Source organism: Pyrgilauda ruficollis, unplaced genomic scaffold (assembly GCF_017590135.1).
Source record: "Pyrgilauda ruficollis isolate IOZ18807 unplaced genomic scaffold, ASM1759013v1 scaffold122, whole genome shotgun sequence".
NCBI classification, from domain to species: domain Eukaryota; kingdom Metazoa; phylum Chordata; class Aves; order Passeriformes; family Passeridae; genus Pyrgilauda; species Pyrgilauda ruficollis.
In genome coordinates, this window is record NW_024510544.1 from 97,076 (window position 1) to 124,098 (window position 27,023).

General features: G+C 52.7%; 1 protein-coding gene across 2 annotated transcripts; it reads right to left on the reverse strand.

The window, feature by feature from the left end:
• Positions 1-5,130: 5,130 nt before the first annotated feature.
• On the reverse strand, positions 5,131-21,023 carry ZNF598 (zinc finger protein 598, E3 ubiquitin ligase). Of its 2 annotated transcripts, none has more exons than XM_041490306.1 (12): positions 20,765-21,023; positions 19,543-19,655; positions 16,094-16,223; positions 14,624-14,835; positions 13,336-13,553; positions 11,943-12,060; positions 10,755-10,939; positions 10,356-10,425; positions 9,212-9,972; positions 8,099-8,234; positions 7,204-7,348; positions 5,131-7,093 (listed from the first exon to the last, which is right to left on the reverse strand). In XM_041490306.1, the coding sequence occupies exons 1-12, from the start codon at positions 21,011-21,013 to the stop codon at positions 6,746-6,748; spliced, it is 2,685 nt and encodes an 894-aa protein (XP_041346240.1). In that variant the 5' UTR covers positions 21,014-21,023; the 3' UTR covers positions 5,131-6,745. The 2 variants fall into 2 exon arrangements, with proteins under 2 accessions (XP_041346240.1, XP_041346239.1); XM_041490305.1 differs by having other exon boundaries at positions 10,356-10,428; positions 20,765-21,022.
• Positions 21,024-27,023: the final 6,000 nt, after the last annotated feature.

Here is a 27,023-nt window from a genome sequence, read left to right on the forward strand (position 1 = left end):
GCACCTTTGGCAAGTGGTTGCCTTGGCCACCATCCATCCATCCATCGGTGTGTACCCAGGGTTTGTCACCCAGTGCTGCTGCTGTCTCCGGGAGCTGCCGCTGCCCCTGGGAGCTGGGCGTCCTCAGGGTGAGCCGGCATCTTTGGGCATCGTCCTGCTGCTGGCCCCGGGCTCACTCCTCTGGCTGCCCCTGAGGCAGCTGAAGGAGAAAAGGCGGCGCAGAGCCCGCCGGGCCGTCTTGGCCATGGAGCGCCGTGGCCGTGGGGCCGGGGGCTGCGGGACGGCTGCGCTGCCAGCGGGGCCAGCAGGAACGCTGCGTGCCAGGGGCTGGGCAGGCACCGGGCAAGCTCCTGCCGGCGGCTCATGGCTGCAGGGCTTTTCCTGGGGAGTGGTGGTCTGGGCACGGCCAGCTTCCATGCCTGCTGTGTCCACCTCGTCCATGGCAAGGGAAGGTGAGGCGCAAACCTCAAACCCCTTTGCCTCTTCGAGCAGTGCCGAGGGGAGAGGCTCACTGTGCCCCTGGTCACTGAGGTCGCTGGGGGGGTCCTTGGAGGACATGGGGAATGTGTGATGCTGGTGAGACACAGGATGCTGGAGGGACACGGAGTCCTGGGGGATTGGGGGACCCTGGGAGGACACGGAGTCCTGGGGTGATGTGTGATGCTGGGGGGACACGGGGTCCTGAGGATTTGGGGGGTCCTTGGAGGACACGGGGTCCTGGTGGGATTCAAGGTCCTGGGGCTTTGGGGGGGTCCTTGGAGGACATGGGGTCCTGGGGGGATTCGAGGTCCTGGGGGTTTGGGGGGTCCTTGGAGGACATGGGGAGTGTGTGATGCTGGTGAGACACAGGATGCTGGGGGATTGGGGGACCCTGGGAGGACACGGAGTCCTGGGGTGATGTGTGATGCTGGGGGAACACGGGGTCCTGGGGGGATTGGGGGGTCCGGGGGGCTCCGGGGAGCCGTGGGGTCGCAGCCCTGCCCGGTGTGACGCTGTCGCTGTCCGCAGGTGGTGCTGGCGCTGCGGGCGCTGCAGCGGTACCGCCTGGGCACGGACATGTCCCTGTTCGCCACCGAGCAGTTCGGCACCGACCCCAGCGCCTCCTACCCCGGCTACCCCGGCGGCAGCAGCGGCGTGGAGAGCACGGAGACCTACCAGAGCCCCCCGTTCACCGAGACCTTAGAGCCCAACCCCAAAGGTTACCAAGTGCCAGCGTACTGAGGGGCTGCGGCGGTGCCACCCCCGCCCGGTCCCCGATGTCTCCAGCCCCGTTTCCTTGCCGTGGCCAGTCAGTGCCGGGTCCCTTTATTAGCTCGTTGTGCAGTGAATTCTGTACAGTGGTATTGGTTCTTGTCTTACCTGTCCCAGGGTTTCTAAAAGCAGTGTTCCCTCTAAGCCAGCAGGAAGGAAGGGGGGTAGTGGTAGCGCTACAGGTGGGGAGGAAGAGGAGGAGGAGGAGGAGGAGGAGGAGATGGCCCCTCCGAGCTCTGCTGGGAAAGCCCAGGACACCTTTTCCTCCTAGCAAACAGCAGCTGAGGAGTTCTTATCTCGTTCTTCCAGAGCTAACACAGAATCCATCGAGGGTGGGTGGGCAGTGGGGGGAGCTGGCCCTGGCTGCTCCCACTGTGGAGCTTCCAGGCAGGCTCCAAGGAAAGTGCCAAATTCACAGGGAAATCAGTGGGGTCTGTGTTGTTTTCCTTTGTATATACTTGCTGTACAAAACAAATATCCAAACAGGTGTTTCCAAACTTGGTTTAGAGGCTCAGGGGGCACAGCAGGCCGGGGTTGGGTCAGTATCCAGAGTGCTTCTATGCTTCAGCAGGTTCTGGTTGAGGATTTAAAAAGTTGCTGTTTGAAATGGAAACCAGCAGGAGCTGGTTGCTGACTGGGATCAGTGGGGATGTGTCACTTTGTGGTTCTGTTTCCTCGTGGGGATTGGGAAATGTGTAAATTCCTAAGGAATTCTTGGTTGGCAGCGCTGACACGTCCTCACCCTGGAGAGGTGAGGACCGAGGTGAGGGGCTCGGACTCCACATCCAAGGCCATTAGGAGCAATACTGGACTTGTATTTTTATTCTGGGAGCAGCCACCATCTGTCAGCTGCAGCAGAACGCCGGGTGGGGACACGTGTGTCACCCTGCAGCCTCCAGAAACGCGGGATTCAGGCAGGGAGCTGGAAAGGTTCACAGGCCATTGGAGTGTAGGGAGGTGGTGTGGGAAGAGTCAGTGAAAAGCATCCGGGAAGGAGGCTCAGGTTGGGGTTCAGCTGCACAGAACAAAGGAAAGGACAGAATGTGTAAAACCCAGCAGTCCTTGTCAGCCTGCCAGCCCTCCCTGCCCGTGTGGCAGCTGGTCCAGGCTGTGTCACTAAGGGTGTCACTAAGGGCTGAGCAGAGCAGCTGAAAGTTGAATTCCCAGCCCGTGGGTGGCAGCTCCATCCCTGGAGGCTCCCGGCGCTCCGGGCTCGTGCTGGCAAAGCCACCTCTGCCTTGTGACCTCGTGAGGAGCAATAGCCACCACCTGTCCCCTCCCTGTCACAGGTCCTGGTCGCCCTCGCCACAGCTCATCCTGCTGCAGATCAGTGTGCTAATTAACGAGCAGCAGAGAAATGCACTAATTAAGCAGCCAATCATCCCGAGGTCACTGCCGGTGTCGAAGCGCGTTCCTTGCCTTGGCTCCAGCTCCTGGCTCTGCCCAGCCCCTCACAGGTGCCTGACCCAGTGCAGGATCAGCCTCAAGGGATTCCGGGATCTTGGTGGTTTTGTGGAGTCAGTTTTGCTGGGAAAGAAAAAGAAAAAAAACCCCGAGGATTTTAATACAGGGTACGGTAGAACTGTAGCAATATTTTCCTTAGAGGGAACACTGAAACTTTAGCAGCACAAACAGTACTTGTGTTAATATTTTAGCGAAATTATAATCAATTTAAATGTTTAAATTGATTGTACGTGAGATAATGTTCGTTGGGTACAGTGTATTTTTTCTAACTATAATATAACTGTTCCAGAGTTTCCGTGTAACCGTAAAGAGCTAAAGCTGTGTCTGCCTGCGGGACACGTCCTGCCCCGTGTGCCCCCTGCTGAATATTACACGCTCTGAATGTCCCCCCGAGGCCTGCATTGCCTTTCTTTGCCCCCACACGCACATCCCACCACGCTCTGACCTCTGGGGCAGCAGCAGGGACACAGGGACGACACCAGCGCAGCTCCTGCTGCTTCCCAGAGTTTTCTTTTCCTTGCTGTGCTGGGCAGGGAGCAGGAGGAAGGGCTGGGTGCCCGAGGGGCTCCCTGGCAGCACAGGAGATGCTCCGTGATTAAAGCAGAGCTGGGAATGATTAACCTGTCCAGCCTCATGGCTCAGCAGCACTGGAGGGAGGCGAGCCTGGATCCTCTGCACCCAAAGTGCCCGTGCCAGGCGGTGCAGGGGTGGCACCTGCTGGGGTGGCACTGGGACAGGCTGGAGCACAGCTGGAGCGTTTTTCCAGGGAATGGCACCGGGCTCGTGTCCCATGTGGCCGTGCCAAGGCTGTGTCACCAGGCAGGACGGGACAAGCCCAAACTGCCTGTGGTGAGAGGCTTCACCCACCCCAGCCTGCCTGGCACAGCCCCAGCTCCCCGGCCTCGCGGGGTGACACCCGTGCTGGAATCCTGCCCCACACCCTCTGGGAGCCCCCCAGTGTCCCCAGGGTGTCGGGTGTCACTGGTACCCCTCGGTGTGCCCCTCAGGCAGAGCAGGGTGTGCAGGGGGGGCTGTCACCAAGCACGCCCCAAGGGGGACATGGCTGGAGAAGCAGAGCCGTGGCTGCAGTAATCCCGGGCTGCTGGGGGTTCAGGGATTTGGAACATCAATTTTCCTCTTTTCTTCCCTTTTTCTCCCAGCTGTGCTACAGCAGCACTCACCCCCTTGTAACCAGCCAGGCCACATCCTAGAGGATGCCAGGGCTGTGCCAGAATTGTCCCAAAAGCATGCCAGGACTGTCCTGAGCGTGCCAGGGCTCTGCCATCCTCACAAGCTGTTTGTAGCCCTCTGTTCTCCCCACAGGTCAGCAGCACCTCGAGCTCACAGAGGGCTCAGCTCTGCTCAGCCCAGCCCAAAAGCTTCTGCACAGTGTTAGCGCTGAATTTGGGTGTAAAGAGTAGAATTCCAGCATTCTGCCCCACCCGTCCTCTTGCTCCAGGAGGCTCTGTCACACCACCACTGTTCTCAGCACTGAGGTAACCACATCATGCACTTCAAGCATATTTAAAGATTTGGAATTTTTGCCAACATTTCAAGCTGTTCCTAGCAAAGGTGGAAGCTTTGCTTAAGCAATGTTCAGTAAAAAACATTCTCCCCCTGCATTAGCTGCTGCGTCAGGGGCTGGAGCAGACCCTGAGAGCAAACCCCTCCCTTTACAGGACATTTGGGATCTCACGCTCTTGTGCCTGGACGCTGGGATGGGATTCCCATCAGTTCATGCCACAACGGGTGACACTGCTGTTCTCCTGCCCATCAGTCCCTTGCAGGGCTGTCCTGTTCCTTCCCTCCCCGTGCCAGCCCACGGCACAGGGCTGCCCTCTCCGTTCCCTGGGAAATGCCATCATTCTCCCCTGCAGCATTTCCCTCCATAAACACTGCTGTGTGTTGCAGACCCCTCCCAGCCCGTGCTGTCCCCAAGCAGGTGGCTCTGGTTCCCCCTGGTCCCCCCTGGTCCCGTTCTCAGTTGCATTTTGCCCCCGTGTGTGTCACCAGCCCCTCTCCCCCTCAGTGAGGCTCAAGCCCAGCCCTCACTGCCTCAACTTGAACCCCCAGCTCAGCTGCCTGGATTTTGTTGCAATACACATTCAAACCTCAGCTCCTTTCAGAGTTTTAATCTCCAACAGCTCCCACCTGAGGAGTTCAGTTTCTTTGCCAATACCTCTGTCCGAGCAGACGCTTCCAGGAGTTGCAGTTGTCACTAACCTCTGTGCAGTGTAGTATAAAGTGGACTGTGTATGGAAATAAGTTTAAAATGTTTACAATTTTGTATATATTATATATATAAAAAAATATCTTTTGAGAGAACAATCTGTGATTCTGTATTTTCGGTGTCTGTGTAACCAACTGCAACTTATTTTCAATAAAGAGCTAAAAATGAATAGAAAAAAAAAAATATTTGGTAATAACTTTATTGAATCAGGTGAGCACAAGGAACAAGGAAACTGCAACATCAGGCCCCAGAGATGCAGCAGCTCGAGGGAACTCCCAGCAGCACCTCCCAGGGCACTCAGAGCTGCTGATGGAGAAGTAACTGAAACCCAAGGGAAGACAAGATGCTCCTGCAGGGAAGACATTTCGCTCCCTGAACTTTACAAACCGAAGGGATGGGATGGGGAGAGTTGCTGACTGGAAGTGGTGGCAGCACCCAGCCCCCTCAGGGGCCAGGAACAGGGACTGCCAGGGGCTCGTGCACCCAAGTCACCCTCCCCAGCCCCTTCTGGGCCAAACCCAACGTGCACAGGTGGTCAGAACAGTCTTAAATATTCAAGAAAAGAAACCCAAAGCACTTTGCAGCCTGAGAGCAAGCAAAAATAACACATGTAAGGCAAGGAAGAGTGGCTGTAGGCAGGAGTAGCTCTTGGGTAATACTCTGAGCTCGATTTCATAGAAATGATGATGCTAGAAAAGCTGTGTTTCATCACTACAAATTACATAAATTAATGTCAGCTTTATTCCTACACGTTAGAAATAACTAAACCTGGAGATGGGAGAGAATCAAGACACTGAACTACAGCCAGGGGGGACTCCTGGCACTCCATCACCTCAGAGCTGCTGCTGGAGGAGTCACTTCAGAGGAGGAAGAGATCCCTCCTCTTCCTCTGAGGTGGAATTTGGGGGTGCCAAGGAACAGGAGCAAAGCTACGCCAGCCCGGTGGTACCGAGGGAGGTGCAGGTGTCAGACTACTGTAAACAGATAAATGCACTTAAAGGCACTGCAGAAAACATGGTCAGTAATCAGCAGCATTTAATGTCCCAGGATGCTGTTGGGAGCTCCCACCAGTAATACATCCAAGAAATTAGAAACATGGCAGTCATTAAATAAAATTCCCGTGTGCTTTACGGAGAGTAAAGCTTTAATGCTGTTACTGTACATGCAGGGCTACAAAATCAGCTTCTTGAAAGAACTTTACAGAAAAGGTCAGAGGCAACTTCAAATCTTGCACAGATCGGCCCAATTCTTCAAGCAGCAGAATTGACTCTGTTTGCAGAAAGGGAAACTCTGCAGCCCAGTGTGTGCAACCCTCCTGGTCACACACCCCAGTGAGCAGCACTCTCTTGCACCTTTTTTACCCCTGACTAGTGTGATCTTCACTGAAATAGCACAAAAAAAATCAGAATGTTATAAGGGAAGCCACCTCCGTTCATTTCAGTGATCCATAAACTTCCCCCACCCCCAAACCAGAAAGAAACCCCCAAACCAGAAGCTTATTCCCCTATTGTGTCCCCTGTCATTCTGCAGATCCAAAAGGATTCCCAGCTATTGCATGTTCCAGGAGGAAGGAGCCCTGCCTGCCCCCCCTGCAGCTCAGCCTAACCCTAGCCCAGATTTGGGAGCTCAGACAGTGGGTGGGGACGAGCTCTGGCACATTCCTGTGATCCCTTTGCCCAGGAGGGCTTCCCAAGTCACCTGCTCCTCTCTGCCTCAAGGGCACCAGCCCCCAGCTACTGCCAAACCTCGTTCCAAAGTGCACAGCCACAGCCAGAGCCTGGGTGGTGGCCCTGGGGAGAGCTAACTGATGATCCTGCTGATTGCCTGCAGCGAGGGGAACTCCTCATCCTCGATGTGCAAAGCTTTGTGTGTCACCACGTCCTGCTGGGTCAGCACCTGCCTGCACGTGGGGCAGATGTAGCAGTCGAGGTCGGCGGGGGAGTCCGTCTGCCAAACATTCTTTTTGTTCTTTTTGGGTTTGTTGGAGCTTTGTTTCTCCTTGATCCGGAAGTCGTTGTGAGCAGAGAGCAGTTCCTGCTGCTTGGCTGTGTCTGGCAGCAACACCAACAACTCCTTGAAAATCTTCTTGAAGTTTTCCCCCAGCAGTTCCCGGCAGCTTTTGTAATACTGAGCTGCAGAGATCAGCCCCTGCAGGGGACAGGGAAGGGCAAGAATCAGAGGAAAATGAATATTTATCTATTAAAAATCCCACTGGAATTCAGGCCTCCCTGAAAGGGAGGCTTTGGGAAGCCACTCACCTGCCTGAACTGCCCAGAATGAGTTTTGAATTTATTGAACTTGGACTCGTCGCTCTGAAGAAATTCTTTAATGGATTGTATGAGCTGGATGTTCCTCTGCTGGAAGTTCTCAGGTATCAAGTATGACCCGTGACAGGATTTTGTCCTGTGTTGGAAAAGACCAGAAGTGACCCTGACACTGGTTTGTGTCACACAAAGATGTCCGGGGACATAAATCACAAGGCTGTTCTGGTTTAAAGCTGCATGTCTTTCCTCCACCCAGCTACACAAAAGCAGCACACAGCTGTCTTGTCAGGATAATAAAATATGGGATTTTCCTATCAGATTCCAGCTTTCCACAAACAGAATGTTTAAAATCCAAGTTTAACATGGTCCTGACGAGCTGGGCGCACTCAAAAGACCTGAGCAAAGACCTCACTGTGAATAAACCAACAGATAATGCACGTTCTGTATGAAACTGACACAAAGTTTCTCCTCCCCTTTTCCCAAAAACTCCTCTTTCTGTCCCAGAAGGAACCAGAGAGCAGCTCCTGGAAAGACCAGAGCAGTGAAGGTCACCAAGGAGAACAAGCCTCAGCACCTTGCTGTTGGGACTCCACAGAATCAATGGGAAGTACAGGAATATGTTGGAGCTGCAGATTCCCAAATAAATCTAGGACAGACCAAGGTCTGAGCAGCCAAAACATTGCACAGGTTTGCAGCACCTCAGACTTGTAACTACACAGGGCTGTTTTATGCAATTCTCCTGAATCCAACCCACAGCACCCTGGGACTTCCCAATGGGAACCTTCCCCCAGCTGGCCCCTTAGAGTCACCCCCTGTGTGCTGTCTGAAGCCCCTGTGACACGAGGGAGGTGTGAGGTGTCCCACAGCCCCTGGCAGGCCCTCGACTCACTCCTTCAGAGCTGTAGTGACGGGTTCAGAGATGGTGGAGGATGGGATGACAGCGAAGCCCGGCGGGGGTTTGCTGACAGGCACCGACAGGCCCGGAGGCGGAGGAGGGTTCTTCAACAGCACCACGGAGTTAAAGCCTGAGGGAAGCAGGGAAGGGGCAGGAATTAGAGCACCCACAGACCCCTAGCTAAAACCCACACCAGTGCCTGACACTCTCTGCAGAAGCACCAAGAAGAGTTTGCAGTGCAGACATCAATGTAACCTAAAAAAAAAAAATCTTCAAGAAGCACTTGAGAGTGGCTGATGTTCCTCTACAGAGAAAGTGCTTTAATTATTCATTTACTTTCTCAATGGAAAATAATTTTGAAAGCCCACTCCAAGTCACAATGAAAAACACTTTTGCATTATTAAAGTGAACACAAACCACGGGAGGAGGCAGCGGGCCCAGCCTGGCCTCTCCCAGCAGGAGCTGCACAAACAGCGGTGCCGGCGCCTCCCGACGCAATCCCACTGCCATGAAAACCACTCCAGGTCACGTTTGTTCCTGTCTCCCTGCTTTCACAAGGTCATGGCTAAAAGCACGGCAGGAAACCTCTGCCAGCACAGGAGGAAGTGAAGTGACAAGTGCCAGCAGGGACAGAACACAGCCAGATTCCCTTTGCCTGCAGCGGCTTCCAAGGCAGATCTTGGAGTACAACACATGGATGTGTCAGCCCTGGGGACAGGGAAAAACCAGCTCTACATCCACGAGCCACTCACAGCGAGCAAACACCTCCAGCTGTGGGGCAGAGGTGATTCCTAGAGGACATTCCAGCCTCCCTGTGACACCCAGGCTACCTCTGCCTCCAGAGCCCAAGCTGGCAGCTGGTGGCAGAACCACACGAGAGCTAGGAGGAGTTTACACAACACATCCATGTGTTCTGTGGGCTCTCCCCAAGCAAAGCTGGCCATGCTCAGCAGTGCTTCCCCATCCCTGGAAGTGTCCAAGGCCAGCCTGGAGCAACCTGGTCTAGTGGAAAGTGCCCCTGCCCACAGCAGGGTGTGGAATGAGATGATCTTTAAGATCCCTCCCACCCAAACCATTCCACGACTCTGAGCTTCATTCCCTGCTCACCTGGTGGCGGGGGCATCCTGGCTGATCCTGAGCTCCCAAGAGCTGGGAAGTCTTCCTGAGGTAAAGGGCATTTGTTAGTCACTGGGGGCTTTTTAAGGCCGGGGGGCTCTTTGGGTGCAGCACAGGCAGCTGATGGTTTCTCCGAGTGCCCGTTGACGAGGGCCGTGGCTCTGTCGGGGCCGTGAGCGGCAGGGAACGCCCTGCAGGGCTGCTCTGCCTCCGGGGGCTTCTCTGCGGCTGGCCTGGGACATGGTGGCTCCTGGGGCGGGCGTGGGGATGACAGGCTCTGCTTCTCAACCCCCATCTTCTTTTTCTTGCCCACTTTTGTAAAAGTTTGTGAGGTAGAAGCTGCCAGCAAGGACGACACGTCGAACATGGTCGGGGTGTTGCGGATCTCCTGGGTGGTCAGGCCACCGCTGCCGTCCTCGTCGTCTGAGTCACAGAGTTTATTGCTCTTCTTGCTTCCTTTGGAGGTGTTCAAGGATGGTTTTTTGGCTGGCTGGTTGACACAGGGGCTGCTGATGGCTTTGACCACGTTTTTACTGGAACCATTGTTCCATGCAGATGTGATGTGAGTTACTGTCCTATTGGTGGGCTTCACTTTGGACACCAGGGCTGGGAAATCCTCCTCCTGGAAGGCTGCTTTCCTGGCAGTGGCTGTGTACATCAGAGACATCCCTGATGACATGGTGGGAGCTGTAGAGGAGGACAAGCTTGGGAAATCTTCTTCTTTAAGCTTAACCAGTGGTGGTTGGGCAGAGCTGTGGGGAAGGGAGAGGGTTGGAGTTACTGAGGCAGCAGAACCCCAAGGGACAGCACAAACCCACAGCTCTCCACCCCTCTTCAGACTGTCACTTAGGGTGACACAACAGGAGTTGGACCAGATGATCCTCATGGGTCCCTTCCAGCTGAGGATGTTCTGTGATTCTATTCCATGATTGTAAGATCAAGCCAGGAGCTGAAGCAATGCCTGATGCTGCTCATGCTGGTGAGCAGCACAGAAACCGCTCCAGGCAGGAGGGGACGGGGCAGGGGAAGCCCTGGAGGGATCAAATGATCTGGAAAATTATTTTCCCCAGAAATGCAGAACACATCAATCAGCTTCTACACGTGCTTTGTCCCTGCTGCAGCCCTGCAGACTCACCCTTGGAGAGGTCCTGCTGCAGAGCCGATTGCTGGAAAGTCGTCCTGGCTGAGCACTCCGTTAGCAGCTGCTTCTTTTGGAACAGGGACAGAAAGAGCAAAGACATGGTTTTCAACCCAAACCCATTCATTCCAGAGCAGGGGCTATCAATGGCCATGATAGCAGCACTACCAAGGCCTATTTTCAGCAGCTGATGATGTAATTAAGTGACATTCCAGAAGAACAATTGCAATCCATGCATCACTATTTCCTTCAATTAACTGTGTTGCCCATTATGTTGTGGCATTCAGGAAATTCATGATACTTTAAATGACTAAAACATGGGTAAGGCAGAACTTTCTGAGGGAACCTTCCAGACACGGAGATGCCTTGCAGCTGCAGGACCTGTCCAACACTCACCTGGGACATCGTTTGAAGACTTTGGCACACGTTTGGAGCCGAGCACATCGAGATCCCTCAAATCCTCCTTTCTCCCCCTGCTGCTGCTGCCTTCCTCTTTGTCCTCCACTCTCTTCTTCTCTTCCTGCCGTTTGGCTGCCACAGATGCTCTGACTGCTGCTGCAACATCCCTGTCTTCTTCTTCCCTGCAGGACAGGGCAGACTCCCTTGGTCAAACAGCAAGGACCTCGCTGCAGTGTCACCTCTGCGGTGCCAGCTCCGGTGACATCCCTGATCTCGTGCTGCCACCTGCTGAGAAGCCCAAACCAGCCCCACCACTCCAATCCACCCCAGTCAGGCAACATTTCCCCCCTGCATTTCCAAGTTCCATGTGTGGGAATAACAATGCAGGCCAGAAGAAACCGGGCTGAACTGGGAGAGACAGTACCATGGACACAGGGGGCACCTGTCTCCCGTTCATTTCCAAATGTATGGAATCATTCTTGGAGGCCACAGGAACTCTTTGAGGCATGGCTGGGCATGAACTCTCAACATATGCACCATCCACGTGTGACACCAACAGAGGAGTGTTTTGGGATGGACTTTTTTCCCCACTGGAATCACCAGTAATGAACCAGCTGCCCATCCAGTGAGAAAAAGAAGAAAATCAAATGTGCAGGATGTAAAAAGCACTCGGGTCTGGTGTGGATGAAGAGACACAGAAATGCAAAGTTTCATTTCAGTACTTAACCCTCTTCCTTTTCCAAAGCACTCAGTCTGGCCACACAGAGAACTGTCAGTTCAATGAAAAGCATGGTCCTTAGAACAGGAATTTCACGACTACCCAGACCAAAAACTCCGTTAAACCTGCACAGACTTGTCACCTACTTCAGACAATCCTATTTAGAGAAGTTTGCATAAAAACAGCTGCTGGAATTAACTCAGGGTTCTGAGTTTATTTAAAACCACAAGTTAAGGGTTACATTGTTTGTTTCCTGAGCTGAAACCTCACACAAAATAACTCCATGATGACCAACCATGTAGCCAGGACACAGGCTTGGATGGGAAGCTCTCAGCTAAGGATTCACCATGGAGGCCTCCAAATTTTGTATCACTTCCTTCCTCCTAATCCTCCAAAATATTGTGAATTGACAAGTAAAAGCCATGACTAAATGGGAGTAAAATTCCACACAAGGTTGTGCTACTCACCTCTTGTACCTCCAGCTGCCTCTCCTGTTCTGCTGGTTCCCTCGGCTGCTCAACCTGCCTGCCCTCCCTTGCCTGTTGAACCTGTCAACCTCCTCGTAGTCATCTCCACCTACAACACCTAAAACAGAGGGGAGGGATGATCACTCTCAGTTATTTCTCTAGTGTGGGCATCACACTGTGCCTGAAAAACGCAAAAATATACTGGTACAAATAAATTATCTTCATTTCTTTCTGATGACCAAGTCAGCAGTTCTCCTAAAATTACCTGTCCTCATTACACCCACACACAAGGAAAAAATCCTACAACAACTCAGGCAGGAAGGGATGTCTGGATATCACCTGCTCCAGCCCTTTACTCAAAGAAAGGCCAGCTCTAAAACTACATCAGAGGGCTTTGTCTGGGCAAGTTCTGGTTATCCTCAACCTCTGCAACCCCTCAGGTTGGAGAGGCCTTCTCAATCTCTGCAACCCCTCAGGTTGGAGAGGCCTTCTCAAACTCTGCAACCCCTCAGGTTGGAGAGGCCTTCTCAAACTCTGCAACCCCTCAGGTTGGAGAGGCCTTCTCAGTCTACAAGCTCTTGGTGCTGTTCCAGGACTTGTCTACCTTCTTTGGGAAGAATTTCTTCATGGCTATGAAATATCACCAGGTGTTCTTGAAAACTCTTAGAGAACAAGAGCCATAGAATGGTTTGGGTGGTGGGAGGACCTTAAAGAACACCTTGTTCCTGAGCAGGGACACCTTCCAGCAGAGCAGGCTGCTCTGAGCTCTGTCCAACCTGGGCGCTTTCAGGGAGGACAAGGACACCTTCCACCAGAGGAGGCTGCTCTGAGCTATGTCCAACCTGGGCACTTTCAGGGAGGACAAGGACACCTTCCAGCAGAGCAGGCTGCTCTGAGCTCTGTCCAGCCTGGGCACTTCCAGGGAGGACAAGGACACCTTCCAGCAGAGCAGGCTGCTCTGAGCTCTGTCCAACCTGGGCGCTTTCAGGGAGGACAAGGACACCTTCCACTAGAGCAGGCTGCTCCAAACCCTCTCCAACCTGGGCGCTTCCAGGGAGAACAAGGACACCTTCCACCAGAGCAGGCTGCTCCAAGCCCTGTCCCACTGTGGGCACTTTCAGGGAGGACATGGACACCTTCCACCAGAGGAGGCTGCTCCAAGCCCTGTCCAACCTGGGCGCTTCCAGGGAGGACATGAACACTTTCCACCAGACCAGGCTGCTCCAAACCCTCTCCCAACCTGGGCGCTTCCAGGGAGGACATGAACACTTTCCACCAGGCCAGGCTGCTCCTGTCCACCCTGGGCGCTTCCAGGGACGGAGCAGCCGCGGCTGTGCCTCCCCCCCCTGGCGGGGTGCCCGTCCCTGCCCGGAGCCCCCCGTGCCCAGCTGACCGTCGTTCCTGCGCGGGTGCCGGGGGGTGTAGGTGAACTGCAGGTCGATGTGGCGGTTCTGGCGCGCCTCGGCGCGGCTCTTGCTGTGGCAGGCGCTCTTGTGGGCCTTGTAGTCGATCTCGGTGCGGAAGGCGTGCGTGAACTGCTCCGAGCTGCAGCGGCCCTCCTCGCACAGGAAGTGCTTCTCCCTGAAGTGCTCCCGCAGGTATTCGTAGTCACTGGGAAGGGAAAACACAGAGCTGACCCTTCACACTCTCTGACACAGACACTCCTACAAGGGTCACGCCTTAAGTTTGAGCTTTCCTGTTTTCCAGATTCTGGACTGCCCTGGTACAGAACTCTGGACTTCACATAAAGTGTCAGCAGTTCTCCTCACAGCTCAGGCACACAGGAGGTGAGGACAAGCCCTGGTGGTTCATTTGTCCTTATCCCAGGGATGTTTTCCAGCTGATACCGATTCTGTAGGGCCAACACACTCCTGGATGCACCATCCAGATGTCAAACCAAACCCAAACAGAGCTGACCCCTCCCAAGCTGCTCTTCTGATGGCACATGACTACTCTTGCAGGCTTCAGTGAGGACAAACCCTGGTGGTTGGTTTGTCCTTATTCCCTGGAGAGTTTTCCAGCTGATCCTGTACAGCAAACACATGATCCAGGTGTTAAACCAAACCCACTGATGCTCAGCACATCCAACTGTGCACACAACAAAAAAAGTTACCTCTATTCCCCTTGCACACAAACCTTGAAGCAGCAGGATCAAGGAATCACGGAATTAAGGCTGGAAAAGACCTTTAAGACCATCAGCCAGCACCACCACTATGTTCACCACTAAGTTGTGGCCCCAGGTGTCACATCCTCAAGGTTTTAAACACTTCCAAGGATAGTCACTCCACCATTTCCCTGGCTAACCTCTTCCAGTGCCTGACATCCCTTTCCATGAAGGAGTTTTTCCCAATATCCAGTCTAAACCTCCCCTGATGCAACTTAAGAACACTTCCTCTCATCCTGTCCCCCATTAGAGGTAGCACACCAGACAGTTGCTGTCAGCCTGCAAAATTAAATTTATTGAATGAAGAAAATTTTAAAGCATGAACTAGACTCAACGTGAATATTTTTGCTATTTATTTAAGGCATTTCAGCTAACCTGCTGCCACTCCTCCACTCTGCTTTCAAACACTACTTACCCCCTAAATTCAAAGGGCACCTAAAGAACTTCACTTCAAAATTTAAGCCAGAAAAAGGAAATTTAAGCCAGAAAAGGACTCCTATCAATAATAATTGCTTGCCTGTAGTACTCCTGAGCCCCCTCAGAGTCACAGAAGTGGCAGAAGTAGTGATCCCTGCGCAGGTGCTTCAGCAGCTCGTCGTTGTCCAGGTAGCGCTCGTCGCAGAACTTGCAGAGGGGGTGGCCCCGGTGGGAGGTGTCATCAGGGTCCCCATGGATCCTGTGCCGGGCCAGGTCCTTCCTGGAATACCATTTCCTCTCGTAGGTGAAGATCTGGAGGGCAGGTATTGTGTTAATACATTGGCATTTATAGATTTGCACCGTTTCCTACAGACACAGAGCCAAACACAACAAGCCAGGCTGTGTCCAACTTCTCCATCTGCAGGGGTGGAAGATTTGCTTCAAAAAGACGCAGTTTGACTACCAACACCTAAAATTTTTGGTGGACAGGAAGTAAAATTCAATTGATGGATTCAAATCAAATCTAACTTGCATTTCTCTGAACACTGGGAATGAATTTAATTCACTTTTTTCCCTTTGGAATCTTTTTATGCTGTAATGAGTTTAAATTATAATCTCTGGAATGGAAAAAGCCTAACTATGTATTTATCAACAAACAGTATTTTGCATTCTCAAATTTAGAAACCCCAAGGGAGCTGTTTTACCTTCCTCTCACAGTAACCACCCCAAACAGCTGCACACAGAGGATCTACTTCAGTGAACAACCTGTGTATCACAAGCCAGCCCTCTGTCCCCACTACCTCGTGAGCTGTTTTGGTAGGAAGGGTCCTGGAGATGCCAAAAAGATCAACCCAGCCTTGAGAACAGAATATCCTTTATTTCTGGCCTAGATAATGACTGGGAAATTGCTCTGGGAGAAGGTTTGTTTGGCTTTGCCAAGGCTGATGGACTGAAGCTGCCACAAGTTTAAGAGTTTCTTTTCAGTGGGTATGAGTAACATGGGATTTTTTTCTTTGAAATAAAAATCTCTACAGTATTCTGAAATTAAAAAGCAACAGTTTTAATATTGTTTGTGAGAGAAAATGGCAATCAAGTTCCCTCAGTGCTGGCTATGTACCCTGAGCATGAAGCACCTCACCAGAGCTCAAAGGACACCAGAAACCAAAGGAGGTCCTGCCCTCCTTTCCCACTTCCCTTCAATCAGCTCCAGGAATTCCAAGACCACAGGAAAGACTCAGCTCAGTTCCCAAACTTATTAGGGTTCATTTAGGTCAACCTGCTCACTCCTGGATCCCATCCCTTTTGGCACAAACTCCAGTTCACCTGGCACAAACCAACCGTGGCACCAGCACCGTGGGGTTTAATTTAAAACCTGGAGAACCTCCAGGTCCTCTTCATTAATCAGTTTATGGAAGGAGAAAGGCTTAAAATAAAGCAACTGGCCTCACTGCAGGAAGAGGGAACTTAAATACATCCTTGCTGTTCTGCCTTCCCACCTTCCCAGGATCTCCTGGAGGTCATGGAGGGAAACTCCCTCCTTCCCACACATCCAAGCAGAGGCCCTGCTCACCTTTAGGTGTTTAACACAGAGTTTGCAGCAGAAGAGCTCGTGCTGCTTCCTCATGTGCTGTTCCAGGTCTGCAAAGGTGTTGAAGGGCTTTGCATCCGGGCACAAGGAGCATTCATGCTGCAGCAGCTTCCTGAGGGATGAGAGAGATTCCCAAAAAATGACCCAACTCCATCTCAGCACCCCGACACCTTCAGCAAAACACAAATGTTCCATCCCTGGCAGAAGGCTCCAGCTTTAAGGCTGCCCCTGCAATCTGCAGTGAGGGTTGTGACCTGCTTATTGCAAGAATTGCTTATTGCAAGAATGCTGCTGGATGGCAGGAACAGGATGGAACCAAACTACACCGAGGTTCCAACTGCTGGAGAAGAGCTGAGCCATGGAGTAGGAACCACAGTGCCACTGCAAAACTGAGCAAACTGAAACAAACCCTTTCCCTGCAAGAGATTCCTGCAACATTCACATCCAATTCCAGTACACTTCCCACTGTCAGAAACTGAGGAATACAGTGGGGAGAGATATAAATTGAAATTAAGGAATTGTATTAGGAAAGGAGGGAGAAAACCCCACCCAAAACCCCACCACACAATGGCTCCCAGGAAGAGCTGAGCACTGGTCTCACTGGGAGAACTCCTACTCCCTCATTCCCATGAATATCAAGCCATGTAAAACTGTAAATGTCCCAAAGTTACATTCTCAGCCCAAAACAGGGTGAATATAATGCCCAATTCTCCAAGGCAAAGGTTCCACTGCCTGTATGCATCATTTCCACTCCTCTTTCCATCACCTCAAATCCTCCCAATTAAGATTGTTATGAAAAATATTTGTGGAGCATGATGCTAATGCCACGTTTTTATTCTGCACTGGTTTTTTCACTTCACCTTTTTTCTCTCCCATTCAGAATTAAGATCTTTGTGTGAAGACAGTGTTACTTCAAGACAAGTGCAATACTTGGCACACCTTGGTTTGGTTAGCCCTTATTCAGCACAGAAGTAATTACAGTTACAACAGTAATTAAGTCTTTATCAATTTCCACAGCAGCCACGCAAGGAACGGGAAGGTTTTCAGCAAGTTTGCTGCTGTTAAAGATGCCAAAAATGACTTTTATTGCGAGAGCAAAGCTTGCGCGTTGCGTTGGCGAATCCAACACCGCAGCCCCAGGAGCTGCTGAGCGCTCAGTGCCCTGCTCCGGGCTGTCACCTGGCCAAAAACACCTGCACGGCAGGTGACTCAGAGCTCCCCGAATGCCAGGGAAGCAGAGCAGCCCGCCCTCCCGCAGCAGCGCTTCCTGCCACGTCCCGTGCCCCGCCACGTGCTCGGGGACATTCCAGGGAGGAGCCAGCGCTCACCTGTACAGCGCGTACACCTCGGCATCCATGAAATAAATGTCGTATTTCTTCTCATGCTGCAGCTGCTGCAGGGCTATGGAGGAGAAGGACGGCAGCTTCCTCCCGAACACCACCTGCGGGAACAGCAGCGGGATGGGCATTCCAGGCAGGCACGAGCCCTGGGAGCTGCCCACAGCCCTGTGCCAGCCCCAGCTGGCACCTCCCCCGGGCACTGTCCCCTGCTGCCAGCAGGGCCACAGGACATCTTATCAAGCCGCCAGGGAAACGTGGATTGGCCCAGCCTGGCCTCTGGAGTTTGAACGGCATTAGGAAACGCTGCTGGTGTGTTTTGCTCCCACAGCTGTTCCCAGAGTAAATATCCTCGAGCAGCACAACCCCTTCCACAGCCAATGCCTGCCAGGAGCCCTGCCCTCGGCTCCTCCCCATCTCCTGGGGGATCACACGGGGACCTGGAGTCTCCAAGTGACAAGTGACTCAATGTCTAAGGCTGGCAGGGAAACCACTGTTTGGTCTTCCCTTAACTCCCAGGAAAGCGAGGAGCTAAACACCCAGCACCTCCCGAATTACCTGTACCACACACCCCTCTCTGGGCACCTCCTGGCTCCCAGCTGTCCCCCCGGGCTTGGAGCACTGCAGCTCCCACCTCCAGCACACATTCCCAGCCTGGCAATTGCTGCGGGAACAGCTGGAGTTAACAGCCCCAGCCCAGAAAGGCTGAGACATAAATGCAGTAAGGAATTTCAGTTCTTACAGCAAAAGCTACATCAGAAATCTAGAAGTAGATGCCCAGGGAAGCTGTGGCTGCCCCGGATCCCTGGCAGTGCCCAAGGCGAGCTTGGAAGGGGCTTGGAACACCCTGGGAGAGTGGAAGGTGTCCCTGCCATGGCAGGAGTGGCACTGGGTGGGCTTGAGAGAGATTCCCAAAAATGACCCAACTCCATCTCAGCACCCCGACACCTTCAGCAAAACACAAATGTTCCATCCCTGGCAGAAGGCTCCAGCTTTAAGGCTGCCCCTGCAATCTGCAGTGAGGGTTGTGACCTGCTTATTGCAAGAATTGCTTATTGCAAGAATGCTGCTGGATGGCAGGAACAGGATGGAACCAAACTACACCGAGGTTCCAACTGCTGGAGAAGAGCTGAGCCATGGAGTAGGAACCACAGTGCCACTGCAAAACTGAGCAAACTGAAACAAACCCTTTCCCTGCAAGAGATTCCTGCAACATTCACATCCAATTCCAGTACACTTCCCACTGTCAGAAACTGAGGAATACAGTGGGGAGAGATATAAATTGAAATTAAGGAATTGTATTAGGAAAGGAGGGAGAAAACCCCACCACACAATGGCTCACAGGAAGAGCTGAGCACTGGTCTCACTGGGAGAACTCCTACTCCCTCATTCCCATGAATATCAAGCCATGTAAAACTGTAAATGTCCCAAAGTTACATTCTCAGCCCAAAACAGGGTGAATATAATGCCCAATTCTCCAAGGCAAAGGTTCCACTGCCTGTATGCATCATTTCCACTCCTCTTTCCATCACCTCAAATCCTCCCAATTAAGATTGTTATGAAAAATATTTGTGGAGCATGATGCTAATGCCACGTTTTTATTCTGCACTGGTTTTTTCACTTCACCTTTTTTCTCTCCCATTCAGAATTAAGATCTTTGTGTGAAGACAGTGTTACTTGAAGACAAGTGCAATACTTGGCACACCTTGGTTTGGTTAGCCCTTATTCAGCACAGAAGTAATTACAGTTACAACAGTAATTAAGTCTTTATCAATTTCCACAGCAGCCACGCAAGGAACGGGAAGGTTTTCAGCAAGTTTGCTGCTGTTAAAGATGCCAAAAATGACTTTTATTGCGAGAGCAAAGCTTGCGCGTTGCGTTGGCGAATCCAACACCGCAGCCCCAGGAGCTGCTGAGCGCTCAGTGCCCTGCTCCGGGCTGTCACCTGGCCAAAAACACCTGCACGGCAGGTGACTCAGAGCTCCCCGAATGCCAGGGAAGCAGAGCAGCCCGCCCTCCCGCAGCAGCGCTTCCTGCCACGTCCCGTGCCCCGCCACGTGCTCGGGGACATTCCAGGGAGGAGCCAGCGCTCACCTGTACAGCGCGTACACCTCGGCATCCATGAAATAAATGTCGTATTTCTTCTCATGCTGCAGCTGCTGCAGGGCTATGGAGGAGAAGGACGGCAGCTTCCTCCCGAACACCACCTGCGGGAACAGCAGCGGGATGGGCATTCCAGGCAGGCACGAGCCCTGGGAGCTGCCCACAGCCCTGTGCCAGCCCCAGCTGGCACCTCCCCCGGGCACTGTCCCCTGCTGCCAGCAGGGCCACAGGACATCTTATCAAGCCGCCAGGGAAACGTGGATTGGCCCAGCCTGGCCTCTGGAGTTTGAACGGCATTAGGAAACGCTGCTGGTGTGTTTTGCTCCCACAGCTGTTCGCAGAGTAAATATCCTCGAGCAGCACAACCCCTTCCACAGCCAATGCCTGCCAGGAGCCCTGCCCTCGGCTCCTCCCCATCTCCTGGGGGATCACACGGGGACCTGGAGTCTCCAAGTGACAAGTGACTCAATGTCTAAGGCTGGCAGGGAAACCACTGTTTGGTCTTCCCTTAACTCCCAGGAAAGCGAGGAGCTAAACACCCAGCACCTCCCGAATTACCTGTACCACACACCCCTCTCTGGGCACCTCCTGGCTCCCAGCTGTCCCCCCGGGCTTGGAGCACTGCAGCTCCCACCTCCAGCACACATTCCCAGCCTGGCAATTGCTGCGGGAACAGCTGGAGTTAACAGCCCCAGCCCAGAAAGGCTGAGACATAAATGCAGTAAGGAATTTCAGTTCTTACAGCAAAAGCTACATCAGAAATCTAGAAGTAGATGCCCAGGGAAGCTGTGGCTGCCCCGGATCCCTGGCAGTGCCCAAGGCGAGCTTGGAAGGGGCTTGGAACACCCTGGGAGAGTGGAAGGTGTCCCTGCCATGGCAGGAGTGGCACTGGGTGGGCTTTAAGGTCCCTTGCATCCAAACCACTCCAGGATTTTACGATTCCACGATCCCCCCTAAGAGCTGCTGCCTCCTGGAGCAGGGAGCTCCATTCTCTGCTGCCAGAGCGAGCCCTGCTGACTTCACACCATCAACATTCGCTCCAACTCCATTTTCTTCACATTTGGTTTCCCACTCGCCCAGGCGGCGGCGGCACCCCCGGGAGCGGGGCAGAGGGTGGATAACCCGGGCCGTCCGTCCCCGCCGGTCCCACCCAGCCCGGTCCCCGTCCGCCCCTGCCCGGCCCAGGCCCCCCCAGCCCCGGGCCCGGCCTCACCTGCCGCAGCTCCTCCCGGCACACGGCGCAGTACCGGACACCGCAGAGCGCCCGCATCCGCACGGAGCAGCGATAGCAGATGGGGTGCTCGCAGCGGCCCAGGGCCACCACGTCCAGCTCCCCGCAGCACAGCACGCACGGCCCCTCCGCCGGGCCCGGCCCCGCGCCGGCCATGGCGGCCATGGCGGCCTCGGCCCCGCGCCGCCCCGCCCGCACCACTGAGCGCGGGCTAGAGCGCCGCCCCACCATAGAGATGCACGCTCACACAGCGCTCACCGGCCATAGAGCTCCGCCCAGAGCGCCGCCGCGCTGCCGGAACTGGTTCCCCCCCCCCCACGGCGACAGCGCCACCCCACTGATGTCACCGCGCGGTCCTCCAGCGGCCGGCCATAGAGACGCAGCGCGGTGACCATAGAGACGCGCGGGGCGGAGCGCCCCCGGCTGCGCCGCTCTGGCTGCCGCTCGGTGGTGGCTCTGAGGGGGAGGAGGACTCCGGGGGTGCTCGGTGGTCCCGGACACGTTTGGGGTCCCCAAGTCCTTCCTGGCTGTGGGGACATGGGGACCTCAGACTCTGCACGTCAGTCTGGGGGGGAGATGAGGGACCCGGGCTGGTCCTGGTGCCTCAATCTGTGAGGACATGAGGGACCCAGGGCTGGTTCTGGTACCTCAGTCTGTGGGGACATGAGGGACACGGGGCCGCTCCTGGTACCTCAATGTGTGGGGACATGAGGGACCCCGGGCTGGTCCTGGTGCCTCAGTCTGTGGGGACATGAGGGACCCAGGGCTGGTTCTGGTACCTCAGTCTGTGGGGACATGAGGGACCCAGGGCTGGTTCTGGTACCTCAGTCTGTGGGGACATGAGGGACCCAGGGCTGGTTCTGGTACCTCAGTCTGTGGGGACATGAGGGACCCAGGGCTGGTTCTGGTACCTCAGTGTGTGGGAACATGAGGGACCCAGGGCTGGTTCTGGTACCTCAGTGTGTGGGAACATGAGGGACCCAGGGCTGGTTCTGGTACCTCAGTCTGTGGGGACATGAGGGACCCAGGGCTGGTTCTGGTACCTCAGTGTGTGGGGACATGAGGGATCCGGGCCACTCCTGGTACCTCAGTCTGTGGCGACATGAGGGACCCAGGGCTGGTTCTGGTACCTTTGGATGTGGGGACATGAGGGACCCGGGGCCGCTCCTGGTACCTTTGGATGTGGGGACATGAGGGACCCAGGGCCGCTCCTGGTGCCTCAGTGTGTGCGGACATGAGGGACCTGAGCCCATTCCCGCTGCCGGTGGATGTGGATTTTCCCCGGACAAACACCACCCCTGGGGTGCCAACAGACCCTCCATGGATTCATCAGATCGCCAGCTTGATTTAATTTTAAATTTTATAACCCAACCGTGCATTTTCCCAAGTAAACCGTGGATGACTGGGGAAATAAAAGCGTTAAAAATGTACTGGAAACACTGCAGACACTGAGATTTTACATCCACTAGAGCAGGAGCACAAAGGAGCTCCGTGTAACATGAATAAACTTTTATTTGCTGCAGGGGGTGAGTCCCACACGATTCTCCCTGTCAGAGGCAGCCCAGGTGTGAAAAACGCCAATCACTTGTTTTTAGAATTTTAAAAGTTGAATAGTAATAAAATGGTTATAAAAATACTAATATAATTAGAGTAATAAAAATGTGGACAATTAGGATTAGGACAATATGAGTCAACAAAAACAAAGAGTTACGGACAATCTGGGTACCTCTTTCTGGGCAAAATAAGCCCGAAAAAGGACACACGTTAACAGAGGATTAACCCTTAAAAGAATAGTCTATTGCATATTTATAAATCTCATATATGATTCAAAATTGAAGGTGTTTCTGCTTAATGTCTGCTTTCCCCCTTCATCTTGTAAATCAATTTTCTTGGCTTCTCGAAGTCTGAGTTTTCCCGATAAGGAGGCAATAATTCTTTTCTTGGGATCTTGGTATCTTGTTGCTGTTGTCTCTGCAAAGAATTTCTGGATTATCTTATCCATTCCTTGAGCTAGTTACAAAAAGTATCTTACATCACATAATTTCTATTTTAATATTATGCTATGGCCTAAAAGCTATATTTACCACACTACTTCAAAAGATTAATACAGCACTACTAAAAAAAGATTAATACAATGTAACTTTCCAACATAACACACATAGTATTAATTTCAATATTTCCGAAGAGCCGATCATATAATATGCATTTTTCACAGATGGGAACTGCGGCTGCTTGGACAGGAGAGGGTGCTCCAGGAGCAGGGAAAAAATGCTTCAACAGCAGCCATGTTCCTCTGGAAGTGGGGAAAAAAGAAAAGAGGAAAAAAAAAATGGATAAAATCTTGTTTGGCGACAGCACAGAGGAACACACAGGAAGTTTTTCAAAGTTTGCTGCCTGCCACCTTTTCTTCCCCACGGATCCCTGCTAAGTGACCAGCGTAGGATCATTGAGTCATAAAACCTTGGAAGGGTTTGGGTTGGGAGGGACTTTAAAGCCCACCCAGTGCCACCCGTGCCATGGGCAGGGACACTTCCCACTGTCCCTGGGTGTTTTTGGCTCCCTCCAGCCTGGTCCTGGACCCTCCCAGGGATCCAGCAGCAGCCACAGCTTCTCTGGGAATTCCATCCCAGCCCCTTCACCACCCTCACAGCCAGGAATTCCTTCCCAATATCGCATCCATCCCTGCCCTCTGGCAGTGGAAGCCATTCCCCCTTGTCCTGTCACTCCAGTTCATTATGAATTCATTATGAAATTCCTAGGGTCCTCCTGGAAGATCTGATTAGCACCTTTATGGTTCCTTTCTTTTCCCTGAATTCCTTGTCATTTGAGTCCAAAGTTGCTCTTCATTTTCTTTGAGCCATAAACAATCATTTCAGGACAAAGCAACTCATCAAAGAGATCGTTAAAACATCCCATGATGCTCACCAGCCTCGGTTAATGACATCTGTGCCATCAAATAAATTAAGTAATAGCTTTGTTAAGTGTTTGGGAGCAGATAATGAAGGATTTGAACGATTTGGATCATTGGGTACAACAGGTAATATTTACTTTCTCCTAGAGAGCCCCATTTATCCCTCTCGAGCGTGGAGTGGGATAACACACGCCTTGCTAATCAAGCCTGAAGTGTGTTTGGGTGGGGCTGCGTGGAATAATTAGGAATGACTGGTGATGCTGGCTGTAATTACTCCAGGAAATGTTCCCCGAATTAATGACACTGTTGAAAATGTTTTTGTGCCCCAACTGCATCACCCAATTTTGGAGAGCAATTAGCACGAAATGAGCTGGAGGCTGCTGGCAGTGATGTGCTGCCCTGAGTGTCACTTGGCTGGGGAGTGACACCATGGCTCAGGATCATAAACACACCTGAGGAGCTGGGATGGAAAGGGACATTACTCACTGCCAGGCCAATGGGACACGGGCACTCAGCAGGAGCTGGGACGTTTCAGAGTTCAGCTCTGGTTGGTGACATCTTCCCACCAGCCCAGGAGCGCCAAGGACCTGATCCAAAGCCCTGATCCTGCGCAGTGTGTCCACAGCAGTGTGGTTTTCCCCCAGGAGCGTGTGGTGTTCCTGGTCCTGATGTGTGGTTTTCCCCCAGGAGTGTGTGGTGTTCCTGGTCCTGCTGTGTGGTTTTCTCCCAGGAGCGTGTGGTGTTCCTGGTCCTGCTGTTCACCAGGCAGCCAGCAGCTCCCCAGCTGGGGCATTTTCTGCTTTTGGGATGATATTTGTTATAATCAGTGTCTGGGGGGAAAACCACTGAAGATTCCGTGTCCCTTCACGGTGCAGGTGAACCTCCTCCAGCACTGACAGCTCCTGCCAGGTCAGATCCCATCCTCAGTTCTCAGATCCAGGGAGCTCATTTGGAGCAAAACCCACATTAGGACATCATAGAATAGCCTGGGCTGGAAGGAACCTTAAAGATCATCTGTGTTCCTTCCAGAGTTCCTTCTGGAGGCCAGATTCATCCCTGGTGATCCATCCCTGGTGATCCATCCACCATGGGATGACCCAGCCCAGCCCAGATCCCAGCCTGTGGCACATTACCACATTGTCAAAGTTGGGTGTCCTTAACTGCTGCCTCTTGCTCTTCCTCCACAGCACCGCAGGGAGCGGCTTGGAGCAGCCCTTCCGTGGCACCACAGCCTCAGGCTGCACCAGGGAACCTTCAGGTTGGATATTGGGAAAGTTCCCTCATGGCAAGGGCTGTCCAGCCCAGGGCAGTGTTGGAGTCCCCATCCCTGGATGTGGCACTTGGGGACATGAGTTTGTGGTGGCCTTGGCAGTGCTGGGAGCGTGGTTGGACTCAGTGGTGTTGGAGCTCTGTTCCAAGCTCAGTGATGCTGTGATTCCATGATTCCATATCCTGCTAACGCAGCTCTGCTGCTACCATGGCTTTTCCAGCAGTTGGACACATCTTTCCATAGCTGTAAAATGCCAAAATAAACCCTTTCTGTTCCATTTTGACATCATCACACAAGCTATTCCCACTCTCCTGGCATTCCCACCATCATCAGGCAGCGCAAAGAATTGCTAAAAAGCCAACGTTGAAACCTTCAAACTTCACCAAATCTTGTTTTCAGCTCCTCACCCTTCTGGAGAACCATCCTGCTGGTGCCTGTGAGTCATGTGTTGAGATCAATTTATTTTGTGGTGCAGAGAGGTTTTTATAAGCCTGTTTGAAGGGATTGCATCATTCTTTGCTGATGATTTAAAGATGCTGGTTTATTTCTCTGGTGATTGCAAATGAAAGCCGAATGTTAGCACTAAGTGTGACCCCAAAATATAAAGAAATAAAATTTTATAGAATTAACTGGGTTCTAAACATCTTAGTTGGTGCTTAGTTCTGTGTGTTGGCAGGCAGGGAATGTTTCCTTCCCAAGAAAAAGGGTTAATATTGACACTTGGGATAGTTTTTTAGTGTTTACTCACTAAATATCCCATAATAACTGCAGGAAAAGTCCCTTCTCCAGTCATTTCATCAGCAATAAATACACTTTGGAATAATTGATCAGTCTGGAGATGAGCACAACAAACCCATTCCAGTCAGCAGAACCACAGCCCCGATATTTATAGTTCAGCACTGAGATCCTGTCCAAGTGTAGAACCAAAGGTTAAACCTTGGATTAATTCCCCATTCCCAGCTTGGTGCCGACATGGCTCATTTGCAGCCAAGGCTCTCAGTGCAGAAATGGGAATTTGTCTTCATTTGATAAAGTTTCTGCTAAAAGTGATGATTCTCTCAGCGTTCTGTTTTAAGGAAAATAAGTGTCAGCCAGCCCCTGAGCAGTGGCTTCTCACAGGTACCTCATTGCGTGGAATCTGGAATGGGTTGGGGTGGAAGGGACCTTAAAGCCCATCCAGTCCAACCCCAACACCTCCCACTGTCCCAGGTTGCTCCAAGCCCCATCCAGCCTGGCCTTGGGCACTGCCAGGGATCCAGGGGCAGCCACAGCTGCTCTGGGCACCCTCCCCGTGCTCTGAGTCAAGAATTCCTTCCCAGTATCCCATCCAACCCAGCCCTCTGGCAGTGGGAAGCCATTCCCTTGTCCTGGCTCTCCAGGCCCTTGTCCAAAGTTGCACCAGGGGAGGTTCAGGTTGGATATTAGGGAAAATTTCTTCATGGAAAAGGTTTTCACGCCCTGGCAGAGGCTGCCCAGGGCACGGGTGGAGTCACCATCCCTGGACTGCTCAGTAAATGTGTGGATGTGGCACTTGGGGACACGGGTTAGGGGTGAACGAGGAGGGGGTGGGCTGATGGTTGGACATGGGGATCTTAGAGGACTTTTCCAACCTTAACCTGTGCAGATTTGCCTGAAGGCAGATTAATTCTCATCTATACCCCTCTGAGCCCTCCAACCATCTCACACGTGTGCGCTGGAGAGCCTCAGCTAATTAAATTTCGGGAGAACAGGTGAGCTCTTGGGAGTGGTATGGGCTTTGGTTAAGAGATCTCAGGACTGTCAAACCAAAGATTCATGTCCCAGCTCTTTCTCCTTGCAGCAAACTCTGCAGAGCAGAGCCAAATTTACTCTGCACTTCACACATCTGGGTGTTAACTCTCTGGTGGGTTTGGGAATTACTTCCAGGAGAAAGCCTGACTCATGGACTGGAGGGGGCCGAGGATCTGCTCACATTTCAGATAGCAGCCCATGGCATCTTTTCTCCCTGCTCTTTTCCCTGCTTCTCAGAGTTTTTATCTTTGCTGCTTTCCTGAGGCAGCACTGTCATCCCACATCATGGG